The sequence below is a fragment of the Magallana gigas genome, chromosome 6 (assembly GCF_963853765.1).
Source record: "Magallana gigas chromosome 6, xbMagGiga1.1, whole genome shotgun sequence".
NCBI lineage: Eukaryota > Metazoa > Mollusca > Bivalvia > Ostreida > Ostreidae > Magallana > Magallana gigas.
This window is the reverse complement of record NC_088858.1, coordinates 15,577,596-15,591,872: the sequence shown is the minus strand read 5'-3', so window position 1 is coordinate 15,591,872 and position 14,277 is coordinate 15,577,596. Positions and strand designations below refer to the sequence as shown.

Below are 14,277 nucleotides of genomic sequence, written 5' to 3'. Positions count from 1 at the left end.
TTACTTTGTAGAAGCAAGTTGCAAGTTTTGAATATGCTGGTAAATTTTAAAGAATAAGTTTCTTTACAATACTCATTGTGGTTTTTTTTAAACAAATACAGGTCTTATTTGTAAATCATAGCTTTTGTCTTTTTTTTTTTTTAAATTTTTGTCTTTTTTTCTCTTACACTTACAATGTATTGTAGGTCATTTTTTCCGAAATAAATCAGATGCACAAACACCGACTTGTCTTGACTGTTCGGTTGCCTATAAATGTATATAGGATTTTTCACTTGTATTTTAAGGCAGGATCCCCTTGCTTACTGAGAATTCCAGGATAGCTGGCTCTCCCTTTTATCGGAATACTTTAAATATCAAGTAATCAAAATGTCCATATCCAAATATTAAAAATTCAAAGGAATTTTTTTTTCGAATTGAAGAACACCCTTAACTATATATAAAAGGATATGCTACTACGCTAGATTACTTGGACAAAAATAAACATCTTTTGATCATTATTGTATGGTCAAATTCCAAAAAATTTTGTTGGTTAGTATCGGGCGCAGAAGAACTCGAACTTTATAGTGCAAAAGTTTCCATTTCGTCACTGAAAGATGTTGATTTATGTATCGGTTACCATACTTGTTTTTTTTTTTTTTTTTTAGAAATATGCTTGACATGGTCTAGTTAGATTACAATATTACGAAGGGTAGAAATGGAAACAAACCTGAGTTGCAGATACTTCCTCTTTTTATTACAGATGGTGTTTAACGTTGATCAACTATTTTTCATTCAAAAAGGGACATGTTGTGTACAAGACTTTAAAGAATATTTATCAAAGGGAGAGTCATGTCACGCTGATTCTAAATCGAAGATCTTATGAGATAGGGTGGGGTTGGTGTTGATGGAATTGGTTCCATGTCTTTAATCATATGGTGCATTTTTGAAATTCTCTATAACATTTTAGCTATCCCGAGGACTTGTTGGACTTGGATTGCCTTTTACAACGTTGAAGGAGCTGGTACTAGAAACATTCAATATTAACATTATACCAACCTTATGGTGGCATATCTCTGCATCTCTGCCCTTTGTGTTCAAGTAATTTTTCTATCAAATATGTGGACCTGAAAAAATAGTTATATGTCAACATGCAACATAGCTATGTTGACATGCAAAGAAAATTGCAATCAAATAAGAATGATAATAATCTCAAAAATATCTCAAATATCCCCCACATATGACTTCCAAGACGCTACTTATTCATGTCGACATGCAACTTATTTATGTTAACATGCGAGATAAATATATTTCCGTGTAACTTGATTATGTCAATATCCAACTTGTTTATGTTCACATGCAAGATAAATATGTTGACATGCAACATATTTATGTTGACATGCAACTTATTTATATTAACATGCAACATATCTATGTCGACATGCAACTTAATTATGTTTACATGCAACTGAATTACAACGTTATATATGGATATTGTTGTTTTTTTATGAACATTTCAAACATTCTTTACCTCAGAAAGTTCAAAAAACTATTCATTGGATCAACTTCACATCCCCTTGCCTCCACTCGCAGGCAATTTCCTCTGACCATTCTACAATTCGTTTCCTTTGATTTTATCATATAAATCAATTGCAATTGCACGTATACAGATGAATATGTGTATACGTAGTATTTTTGTCTCTTAAGTCAATGGGAGTCCCTTTTGACTTTTTTCAAAATTTGGTGTAACAACAACAACAAGAGATTTTTGTTCGGCATTTAAGTACTTTATGCAGGGTTATATTTTCACCCTATGTATTGGGTTGTTTTTTTTTTTGGTTCTTTTAATTTCCTAACGGTTTTGTCCCATCTTTAATTTGCCAAGAATTCGAATTCGCCTTGAGTCGAAACTTGAGAATTAGAAATGCCTTTTTTTAAATTCGCTTGATGAGAAAAAGGGCGAAGATAAAACACGAAATGGGGTCGAATATTTTACTGTAATTATCTTGTTTGTATTTGTTCCTTATTACATGTAAGTGTAGCAAAATTATTGATAGTTTCAAAATTACTTATTTAAAAGTCATGTAAACTTTTTTCGTTTGAGCAAAATGCTTTAAACTTTAACCTTACATATTCTAAAGAATGAAAACTATAAAAACTGTAGAAAGAAAATTGGGCATATTGACTGAGTGTACACTTGACCTACATTTACCGTATAAACCAAGGTGAAAGATAAGGCACTGCAATTGGTTATTTCATTGTGACAACTAACAACGATATGAGATTTAATTGGCATTTAGTCCATTTTTTCGCAATTATTCCTGTTATTTTCTCTGGTAAGAGCTTAAACGTCGGAAAAATAGTTGTCAAAATTTGTCAAAACCTTATCTTGTTTCTTTTTTTAATTTTTTTTATTTTGCTTATCTCATCAAAACATTGTACAAATTCAGTTTGGAGAAACTCAATCTTATCTAAAAAAAAAATAAATAAATAACAGATCACTTCTATTTTACTCTAAAACATTGACGTATGATTCACGTAGACTATTTGAAATTTCAGTCTCCCTGTCACAAAAAGAGCAGGAGGATATCAGAGTAAAATGCTACAGTAAGTACGTTTTGAATGTATTTCACTAAATTGTAGGCAAGCCAAACATAATAGTAATAAATGCACGTATTTCTATTTTTTAAAAACTTTATGTGCATATCTGATAAGTATATATACATCAAAGTATCAGTTTGTATAAAATTGGTGATTTTAAGGTTATAATGTGAAATTACATGTATAATACTTGTAGTTTCAGGTGCAAAGAAACGGCTACATTTATTGAATAAGTAATAATTCAACTAAAAAAAGTGCAAGTTTGAATACCTTTGATGATCTACCAATGCATGTACTTAATACAAGCTGATGAAAGTATATGTAAAAAATTATGTTGGTGAAATATTTCAGAAAATTGTTAAAGATGTACATTTACTTATAAATTGCATCATAAAAAACAAAGTGGATTTCTTTCAGGTTTATATCACCTTAACATATATATTTTTGTTCGTCAAAAATTTGTTATACGAGAATGGGTTGTGTGAACTATATTTTCGTAAGTGTGGTCATCTTTGCAATTACATAGCCATTTTAAATTGATCTATCTTTAACATAAGCATGGACAAAGCTGTATATAAAAAAAATTCATAAAAATCAATAAATGCTATGCTGCACACAGCATGATATGAATATTATTAAGCTTGTGTCGTCTTAAATGCATTGCCAGTTTGCTATCCTTTAAAATCAAGTTTCAATGATAAATTCATTTTTTGTTGTTAGTGTCATGTTGATGATATGGATGGATTTAAAATATTAGTCAACTAAGTCGAAAATAAAATCTTTTTGTCGTTCTTATTGTATATCAAAAGGGTTATATCTTAAAAAACTGTAATTCAAATTTGATAATTTACTTTATCTGTTGGTCTACAATAGCATAACGTTTACATTGGTGAGGTATTCGACTAAGCACTTTGACGCACTTCATTCAGTTACCATTTCTAGAATTTCCAGTTTTATCGTTAACTTTTAAGAACAAATTGTAAAAAAAATCTTTAAATGGCCCAAAATATTTTACATGCTAATTTTTTTTTAATGAGCAGGATACTAATGATAAACAATATATTTTGTCATGCGTAGAATAGAGTGAATGTGTTATAAAGTCGCTTTAAAATATTTTGAATTATATGTCGATCTGCCAAAGCATAATTTACTGTGTTTCAAGGCTACAAGCATACCTTGTTATTTTTTATGTCTTTTGCCAATAAAAGACCCACACAAAGCAGTTTGAACGTGTGACTTTCAATTTTATTCCTAAGCCTAGTGTTCACATACAGCAATACCTAAAATAAGACATTAGAGGGAAAACAAAGTGGTCTCCACAGTTTCTTGTTAAAGAAGCTACATGTACCCGTGATACACATTACTAAGTATGTTTTGCATATCTTTTCAAGATATTCATTTTACTTTTAAGATTAGTTGTAATATTTTCTTTTAACTCAAGAAAAATACAAGGATTTTGACTATTGTCTTAAATGCAAAACATTATTAAATTTTAATCTGTAAGATACCGAAACAAAGGATGTTATCCAATTAAAAGTAAATTGTGTATAACTTGGTAATGCATCCATGCAGTATAACTGCATTGGTTAGCACATATAATTACATGTAGCACGCCTTCAAACAATACATAAATCTGTGAATACAATCAGAGGAACACGAAATCGGCAACCAGTAACCGGAAAACAAGATAAAAATAGATAATTGTAAAACGGGACAAGGTGTAGTCTGAGCTGGTGCAGGAAGTAGTTCAAATGTTTCCCATTTAACCTCCTACGAAATCTAGCGTGTTCGCAGATAGTGTCTCGATACTCCAATCCACGCTTTGCAAAAGTTGTTTCCCTCTGCGGGGTCAATCCAAAGGTTAAAAGGGGAATAATCAAAATGCAATACGGAAAAGGATTTTTTTATGGTAAATGACAAAGTTACAAACCTCTAAACTACAAGGGGTACTGTGAGAAATCTATAGGTTTTCTTCAAAGCCTAACCCTAACCCTGGCCAAGGGATATAACTTTTGTAGAGTGTGAATTGGTCTATTACAGGTAAAATTTATCAAACCTGATCTCGTATGTGTAATTCTCGGAAAGCCCAGTCATTATTATATGACATATTATAATTCTTTAACGTTTAAACTTTTATTAGGATTAACATGATGAAGAGCTTTCTTAACAAATACGATATCATCATAGTGTATTGTAAAAATTGTATTCATACATTGAAGCACAAGTTACGCTTCATTCGTTAAATGAAGATGAGAAAGGTAAAGAATGTGTGAAAACTTGAAATTCATACAAATCCGTTGGTAAATGTATTGATACAATTTCGTTTTACTACATATATGAAATAAAGTGTATTGTTTACTACATACATTTTGACAATTTTTGTCTTCTTTTCAAAAGGGGAAGATAACTCGTCAAACAGTTTTGGTGCAAAATGGCCAGCTTCATATATTTTGTCAGTCATGTTCATTTGCTTCATTTTACTTTCATTGTTATTTAGCAATACATATTTAACTTATTCGCGACGATTTAAAAATATTTTATTATTTTTACAATGCACTACTGTGGAATTAATAAAAATCCGTGGAGGCCTATTTTCGTGAATCGCTTTAACTTTACAGATTTGTGGGGACATAATTTTCACTTATACCTACAAAAGGAAATATAACTTTAAAACCTTAAATTAATAGCTTGTGGAGGATGTTAATTCGTGGAAGAGAGGTACCCACGAATTCCATGAAAATTAAGCCACCACGAAATCTAATGATTCCACAGTATATAATGGTATTTTGGATATGTGAATCAGTTTAATAGTTTTCTTGTGCACGTATACAACTGAGTAAATATTGTGAATAAATGTATAGATTAGTTTTCCCCCAATTTCATAATACATAGTATACTATGTTTAAGCTATAATGTAAGGAGCAATTATAACAAGGTTGACCATCGATTCCTTAGAGTTTAAAGAAGAAGGGAGATTCAGTAGTATAGAACACGATATAAAGGTGGAAAATTATGGAACAAAATGTGTTAAACGATGTCAAACACTTTAGATTTCTTGTTTTATTTCTAAGTATACTACATGTAGCAATTTGTCAGTTTACCTAGTTTTAATGCATTATATGTTCTGGGTTTTTTTTAAATCTCACTCAAATTAAACTTAATAATAAACTCACGATCCCCATAAAAATTCTTTAAACGTCACACAGAAGACACGAAATAAATCTATTTGTGCCACTAAAAATATCCATAACTTAACATAGGTTTTGCTTACGAACCTTTAAGTTAATATTATCCCCAAGTCGGTCATATAAGTTCAAAAGACAAGGAATGAATTAATTTTGTTTCTTTACAAAAAAAAATTCGTTGCATCTGAAAAACCGAAGTCCCAGGGGTTTGTTTTACATGTTAATTGTTATATTCATTGATAAATTTAAAACAATTCTTTAAACTACGTAACACAATTCATTCTAGAATTTTAATTTGGACATTTTGATGCTTTGGCAAATTTTAAATATTATTAGTCGGGTCAGAAACGAGATAGAAATCAGAAAATTTTGTAATGTAAACAAAGCTCGAGTCTTTGCTTTGTTTTCATGCATATGTTAATATATTAGCAAAGTTTTATTGATATCTTGTTTTAAATCTATTTATAGTTATTTATCTTTGTAATGAAAAAGTTAATCTCAGTTGTCAGGAGTTATTTAGTTTAAGTAAAAAAAGAAACTTTTTTTGACATTTCATTATTTGTAAACCAAATACATGACATTAGCTTTGTTTACAAAAAAAAAATTATCCTATGAATCTTCATTTTCATTCACATTTTGATAAGTTATTTCAAATAATATTTAAATATTATTAGTCGGGTCAGAAACGAGATAGAGATCAGAAATTTTTGTTATGTAAACAAAGCTCGAGTTATTGTTTTGTTTTCATGCATATGGTAATATATTAACAAAGTTGTATTGATATCTTGTTTTTAATCTATTTAAAGTTATTCATCTTTGTAATGAAAAAGTTAATCTCAGTTGTCAGGAGTTATTTAGTTTAAGTAAAAAATAACTTTTTTTGACATTTCATTATTTGTAAACCAAATACATGACATTAGCTTTGTTTACAGAAAAAAATTATCCTATGAATCTTCATTTTCATTCAAATTTTGATAAGCTATTTCAAATGATTGAGTTTACTGTTATTGACATACAAAAATGAAAATAAAAGAAAAGTTCAAAGTTTTAAGCTCAACTTTTGTCAAAAGTACACTGTTATCTGACTGATAAAACTTTGGCCGTGACTTATTAACTGTCTTTCAAATTACAAAGGAGACTTTTCAATTATTACAAATCATAAATTTAATAAAATAAGAATTTGATTCATTTCTAATGTTAGTGACGATTTAAAGCACATAAATAATCTGATAAAATTCATAATTGCTTGAAACTAAAAATTACGTACAAATTGTAATTTGTATAATTGCAATATTTAAAATTTGATTTTCTGTTTTTAACAGGCAGTCACACCATTTACAGTCACTTTCAAGGATGGACGACATGGTCACATTGGAGTCAGTGTTCGTCAAGTTCTGGCTTTGGAATTCAAAAAAGATACCGAAACTGTTACTCTTCTTTTGCCTGTCCTGTTGGGACATCTCAACAAAGAATATGCACAACAGCTATCCATGGTTTGTGTCAGAAGAATTTTTTTCAATATTGTTGTAATCCAAAACAAGTGGAAATCTTTTGTAGATTCGATGAATTTTTAGCCGAAGGGTTACTGTGTGGATGTACTTTGTCAAGAAAAGGGCGCTCTTGTGTTATGAAAATAGTAAATATAATAAAAATTCCAAAGATGGAAATGTTTGTTAAGCAAATGCGTTTAGATGATTTTGTTTAAATAGAAGCAAATCAAACCCCTTTGCTGTACGTCCTTTTACCCCAAATGAACAGCAATAAAACCAAAGAGTACTGAATTTAAACTAGATGATACTCCGATAAAATCAAATGGTACTCCAGTAAAACCCAATGATACCCCATAAAACCCAATGGTACTCCAGTTTATCAAAATAATACACCGATATTAAAAACCCAATAATATCTCGTCTTTTGGAATTCTACCTTTGTAATATTTACATAATTATGTATAAAATGGCTGATGCAACTAAAATGTTTGCATATTACAATACATATATCAAGGCCATATATTCAAACGAATGTTTAAACACACTGTAACACAGCGATTTTCGGAAAAGTCCATAACGACATTACATATAGTTTAACAGCATTGGCGACAACTAAGACCTGGAATAATGCAGTTTTATAATGTTGTTGTAGGGGGATGGAGTTCCTGGACCACCCATTCTTGTAGCAAGTCTTGTGGAGGCGGATACGCTCTGATGCAACGTTCTTGTACGAATCCTGCTCCAATGTTTGGGGGGTCTGCCTGCAGAGGACAGTATTATAAATACGTAGCTTGCAATACACATCCATGCCAAGGTCTGTATTACGTTTATTATTCTCTCACAATTGTCTTTGTGTTTGGTCTTATAAGCTCACCACTGAAAAATAGTAATCTATACATATGTAGTTTCATTTATTTTATAAAATTCTAAAAATTCACCGTTCAATATTCATAGGATAACTTGTTTTGTTTAATACTATATGAAAGTCGGCTAATGTGCCGGAATTTGTCTTTATACCTTAATGGGCTTTGTACATACAGATGAATCATATTATTTCTATAAAATGTGTATATTGTGTCAAGTTTCCTTTTTTGATTTTACCTAAATTTAAAGTGATTAGCTTGATAATAAGAAAAGCGAGCAAGGATAATTAAACTGAAATGGATTAAACGCGACCAACATGTTTTTGTTGTTGCAACCTCATGACCAGTCGCATTTCCACGATTATGGATTTTAATCATTTTTATTTCGTCGTATAGTGCGTTATACAGTGTATCTCCTTTTTAAAAAAAAATTGTTCTTTGTATCAAAGAAGATGGGCGAATAAGGCGTGTAAACTGCCCATATGAGGATAGATAAAATGCTTTAAAATTAAAATATGAACAAATCTCATAATTTCTTTCTCAATTATTGAAAACAATGTATATTTATCATAACATCGATTTATAACCTTTAAAATGTTAAATATTTAGAATAGGTTGATTTAAACTGGCGTATGCGTGTCTAAACCTCCAAATAGTGTCATTTTTAGAACTCCAATGCCTTTTCTTTTACACAGTGGGTCTAGGCTCCATATTTTTGTCACAGTCTATATGAGGTTTAAAGGTAATCAAACCGATTTCAATCAACAAAAACGTGGAGAGATGACCCACTATACTTTAAAAATGTCATTTTGTATCCCAACAATTGAACGTTTTAGAGAAATACTACAAGTCCGTCAATTCGTAGTTAAAGTTGCATTTAGCATTTAACAATTATGTTTGTTGTGACTGAAATGGCTCAATGGTAAGAGCACCAGACATGAGGTAACATTATAGAGCTAGGGTTTTTAGGTTGTGGGTTCGATACCACCAAAACTTTAGAATTTTTTTTTTTTCTTATCGTTTGTTTAAATATTCAAAACTGAATAAAACTAGTTAGAAATCGTTCTTTTTTAAACTTGCAATAAAACATCATCTAGTATATTTGGTTGGAAAAAAATTAATTTGGAATTGTTTTTTACGACAAAACCAAATGGGCATTTGCGCTATCTTGTTCCCCCATCTTCTTTCAATATAAGTTAAACATTGTCACACTGTTTCTATATGTAAATTTCAGATAAAAGCCTTTTTTGTTTAAAATGATTGATGCAAATAGAATGTATGCATATAACATGTATCATGACCATACATTCAAACGAATGTTTAAACACACTGTAAAACAGCAATTTCTGGAAGACGTCATCACGACATTACATATTGTTTAACAACATTGGCGACAGCTAAGACCTGGAATAATGAAGTTTTGAAATGTTGCTGTAGGAGGATGGAGTTCCTGGACCACCCATTCTTGTAGCAAGTCTTGTGGAGGCGGATACGCCCTGATGCAACGTTCTTGTACGAATCCTGCTCCAATGTTTGGGGGATCTGCCTGCAGAGGACAGCATTATAAATACGTAGCTTGCAATACTCATCCATGCCAAGGTCTGTATTTCGTTTATTATTCTCTCAAAGTTGTCTACATGTTTGGTCTTATAAATATGCCACTTTAAAACACGAACTCTATTATTTCATTAATTTTATAAAAGTCTGAAAAATTCACCGTACAATATTCATAGGAAAACTTGATTTATTTTATACTCGATAAAGCCCGCTAATGCGCGGAAATTAACTCTTTACAAATTAATTTGTTTTGTATGATAAACCAGATTTTTTTTTATAAACTGTAAAATGCGTCCGAATTTATTTTATTTGATTTTAATTCTTAACAGAGTTTTTAAATCTGAATTAAAAAAGAAGTAATTGGCTGGATAATTAGATGGCGTGTAAAGAGGTATCAGGAGAAATCGTACCCTTGTGAAAAAGTAACCAGGAGAAAACGTACCAAGTTTTCATGCTCGGTTTTCAAAATTTTCTTTCCAGGGAAAGATTGGTCCGATGAATATTTAGGGTTTGCCAGGGGCTGGGTTGTGAGGAATGGGGTCCGAGTAATATTTTTGATAATTTTAATTTGTTAATTGAGGAAATTAGGGGTGTTCCGGACTTCAGCTAATCTTCATTACATAATAAAGATTTTTAAGCTCTGTATTTTGTTTATATTTTGACTTTTGACTCCTAAAGTTTGCTCAAGCATAAAAAGCATCAATTTACCATTGAAAAAATTCAATTTTACACTTATTTGTCACTCAAAAAAATTAATTCTGAAATTATTTTCCTAACGAAACTATTTTCCTATATGCTGTCAAATACAAAAGTTTTCAAATATGAATGGCAAATTTTTGTGACATAGTACCAAAGAAAATCACATTATTCTCACAATTACATTAATCTTTTATTTTTCCATTAATAATTCATTTTTTAAAATTTACACAGTTTATGTTTTTAGCTCACCTGGGCTGAAAGCTCAAATGAGCTTTTCTGATCACATTTTGTTTGTCGTCCGTCTGTCTGTCCGTCTGTCCGTCTGTCTGTAAACTTTTCACATTTTCAACATCTTCTCAAGAACCACTGGGCCAATTTCAACCAAACTTGGCACAAAGCATCCTTAGCCTAAGGGAATTCAAAGTTGTAAAAATTAAAGACCACGCCGTTTTGCAAAGGGAGATAATTAGAAATTTATGAAAATTTTCGAGAAATTTTCAAAAATCTTCTTCTCATGAACCATAAAACCAGGAAAGCTGAAACTTGTGTGGAAGCATTCTCAGGTAGCGTAGATTCAAAGTTGTGAAATTAATTACCCCCGGGGGTAGGGTGGGGCCACAATGGGGGGTCGAAGTTTTACATAGGAATATATAGAGTAAATCTTTAAAAATATTTTTCTCATAAAAAAATCAGCCAGCAAAGCTGAAACTTGTGTGGAAGCATCCTCAGGTAGTGTAGATTTAAAGTTGTGAAAATCATGACCCCCGGGGGTAGGGTGGGGCCACAATGGGGGGTCGAAGTTTAACATAGGAATATACAGAGTAAATCTTTAAAAATCTTCTTCTCAGAAACTAATCCGCCAGGAAAGCTGAAACTTGTGTGGAAGCATCCTCAGGTACTGTAGATTCAAAGTTGTGAAAACCATGACCCCCGGGAGTAGGGTAGGGCCACAATGGGGGGGGGTCGAAGTTTAACATATGAATATATAGAGTAAATCTTTAAAAATCTTCTCTCAGAAACTAATCAACCAGCAAAGCTGAAACTTGTGTGGAAGCATCTTCAGGTAGTGTAGATTCAATGTTGTGAAAATCATAACCCCCGGGGGTGGATTGGGCCACAATGGGGGGGGGGGGTCGATGTTTTACATAGGAATATATAGAGTAAATCTTTAAAAATCTTTTTCTCAGAAACTGGTCAGCCAGCAAAGCTGTAACTTGTGTGGAAGCATCCTCAGGTAGTGTAGATTTAAAGTTGTGAAAATCATGACCCCGGGGGTAGGGTGGGGCCACAATGGGGGGGGGGGGTCGAAGTTTAACATAGGAATATACAGAGTAAATCTTTAAAAATCTTCTTCTCAGAAACTCATCAACCAGCAAAGCTGAAACTTGTGTGGAAGCATCTTCAGGTAGTGTAGATTCAATGTTGTGAAAATCATAACCCCCGGGGGTGGATTGGGCCACAATGGGGGGGGGGGGGGTCGATGTTTTACATAGGAATATATAGAGTAAATCTTTAAAAATCTTTTTCTCAGAAATAGTCAGCCAGCAAAGCTGAAACTTGTGTGGAAGCATCCTCAGGTAGTGTAGATTTAAAGTTGTGAAAATCATGACCCCGGGGGTAGGGTGGGGCCACAATGGGGGGGGGGGGGGTCGAAGTTTAACATAGGAATATACAGAGTAAATCTTTAAAAATCTTCTTCTCATAAACTAATCAACCAGCAAAGCTGAAACTTGTGTGGAAGCATCTTCAGATAGTGTAGATTCAATGTTGTGAAAATCATAACCCCCGGGGGTAGATTGGGCCACAATGGGGGGGGGGGGGTCGATGTTTTACATATGAATATATAGAGTAAATCTTTAAAAATCTTTTTCTCAGAAACTAATCAGCCAGCAAAGCTGAAACTTGTGTGGAAGCATCCTCAGGTAGTGTAGATTTAAAGTTGTAAAATCATGACCCCCGGGGGTAGGGTGGGGCCACAATGGGGGGGGGGGGTCGAAGTTTAACATAGGAATATACAGAGTAAATCTTTAAAAATCTTCTTTTCAGAAACTAATCAGCCAGGAAAGCTGAAACTTGTGTGGAAGCATCCTCAGGTAGTGTAGATACAAAGTTGTGAAAATCATGACCCCCGGGGGTAGGGCCACAATGGGGGGGGGGGGGCGATGTTTTACATAGGAATATATAGAGTAAATCTTTAAAAATCTTCTTCTCAGAAACTAATCGGCCAGAAAAGCTGAAACTTGTGTGGAAGCATCCCCAGGTAGTGTAGATTCAAAGTTGTGAAAATCATGATCCCCAGGGGTAGTGTGGAGCCACAAGGGGGGGGTGAAAGTTTAACAAAGGAATATATAGAGTAAATCTTTAAAAATCTTCTTCTCAGAAACTAATCAGCCAGATGATTCTTTATGATTGTTAAGACTTAGGCCCCAGGACAATTCTTTGTCCTCACAAGAAGGTTTAGAATTTGATGTAGGTTTATATCCCATATATAAACTATTGTTAAGGATCTTTTTGAGAACTGCAATACTCAACATATGATATGACTATAAAATCATCCTGTTAGAAATGGGACTAATGATTATAAACATAAAAATATCCAGGGGAAAAATGGATCTACATGTATTAGTGTACATTGTCCAGATAGTTTGTATTAAGACTCCATTAAAGCTGCTTGGTCCGATTTTGTATCAAATTTTATGTACGCTTTTAAATGATGGCTATGCTTAGTATATGTATAATAGACATTGCAGGAGTTTTACCCGTCAATTATGCCAAATTTCAATGAAGAATAATACGCACAAAATTTGCTAACAAAACAAACGACATGAAAAGGTACCGCGTTATTTCGCCTCATGTTAAATTTCACCCCTGACGACGAGACGGGTATGTATTACGACTTTGACATCGATTTAAATAAAGGTCGAAATGATCAGACAAATTACAAATAAACATGTGTACGTTTTGTTCGCTAATATTTCCAAAGTCTGCTTTCTTTACAATCGATGCATAGCATGCGGGTTGAATAACCCCAATCATTCGGGGGACGAAACCAAGCGATTTCCTTTTCTAAACATTCCCGTGATGCATTTTGGTTTGTTTTTTCGTTTGCCCAAATGGAAATTATTTTTATTTACTTTGAATATTTCTAACTTTGAAAGGAGACTGATTCTGCTGGTGTAAATAGGAGAAAGTCAATAACTTTCTAAGATAAATGATTTGTATGGAAAAAAAATTATACTGTAATTACAAATAAATCGGACCAAGCAGCTTAAAGCTGATTTTATCATACCTATTGTTGCTCAGGTGAGCGATGTGGCCCATGGGCCTCTTGTTTGCTTTGACATTCAGTTAGGTAGATAGTATCAAAATATTTTTAAAGGTGTAAATGAATGATATTTTACTGAAGCGCAATTTAGACTACAGTTGACCATCTAATATGTACAATGAACTTAAAGATAACTAATATTTGATATTTAAAATCGTTATCAGTTCCCATGACCTCAACCACTACAACGCCGCCACCCACAACTATTTGGTCTACCAAACAACCAGCTAATACCACTAAACCAATACGTACAACAGCCACAACAGTAGTTACCACGCCACCGACGACGACTACCACAACAACTACGATGCCACCGCCAACTACGACTTCAACTACTACTACAACAACAGCAACATCTACCATGACGACACCACAAACGTCTTCTACCACCATTAGGCCGCCACTTACCACAACACAATCCACACCGACTACAACGAAAAAGAAATTTTTTACAATACGCGCTGTAATAGAATAAGTTGACAAGATCAATAAACTATGCATTGGCATTGGAGGAGTTAAATAATTAATACGAAACAGATGTATTCATTGACACTTATTTAAAACGTCTAATCATATACATG

The 14,277-nt window shown here is 32.7% G+C and overlaps 1 protein-coding gene across 1 annotated transcript; it reads left to right on the top strand.

Moving 5' to 3' along the window:
* The first annotated feature begins 2,213 nt into the window (after window positions 1-2,213).
* Window positions 2,214-14,202, top strand: LOC105335283 (thrombospondin-1). The gene is made up of 6 exons (XM_011439105.4): window positions 2,214-2,312; window positions 2,536-2,583; window positions 7,085-7,255; window positions 7,905-8,066; window positions 9,553-9,714; window positions 13,861-14,202. The coding sequence occupies exons 1-6, from the start codon at window positions 2,255-2,257 to the stop codon at window positions 14,169-14,171; spliced, it is 912 nt and encodes a 303-aa protein (XP_011437407.3). The 5' UTR covers window positions 2,214-2,254; the 3' UTR covers window positions 14,172-14,202.
* The last annotated feature ends 75 nt before the right edge of the window (window positions 14,203-14,277 follow it).

Excerpts from the sequence above, each read along its gene's own strand:
- LOC105335283 (XM_011439105.4), top strand. The coding sequence starts at position 2,255 with ATGAGATTTAATTGGCATTTAGTCCATTTTTTCGCAATTATTCCTGTT. Across the intron at positions 2,313-2,535 it reads TATTCCTGTTATTTTCTCTG|TCTCCCTGTCACAAAAAGAG; the intron begins GTAAGAGCTTAA and ends TTGAAATTTCAG. Across the intron at positions 7,256-7,904 it reads ATGCACAACAGCTATCCATG|GGGGATGGAGTTCCTGGACC; the intron begins GTTTGTGTCAGA and ends ATGTTGTTGTAG.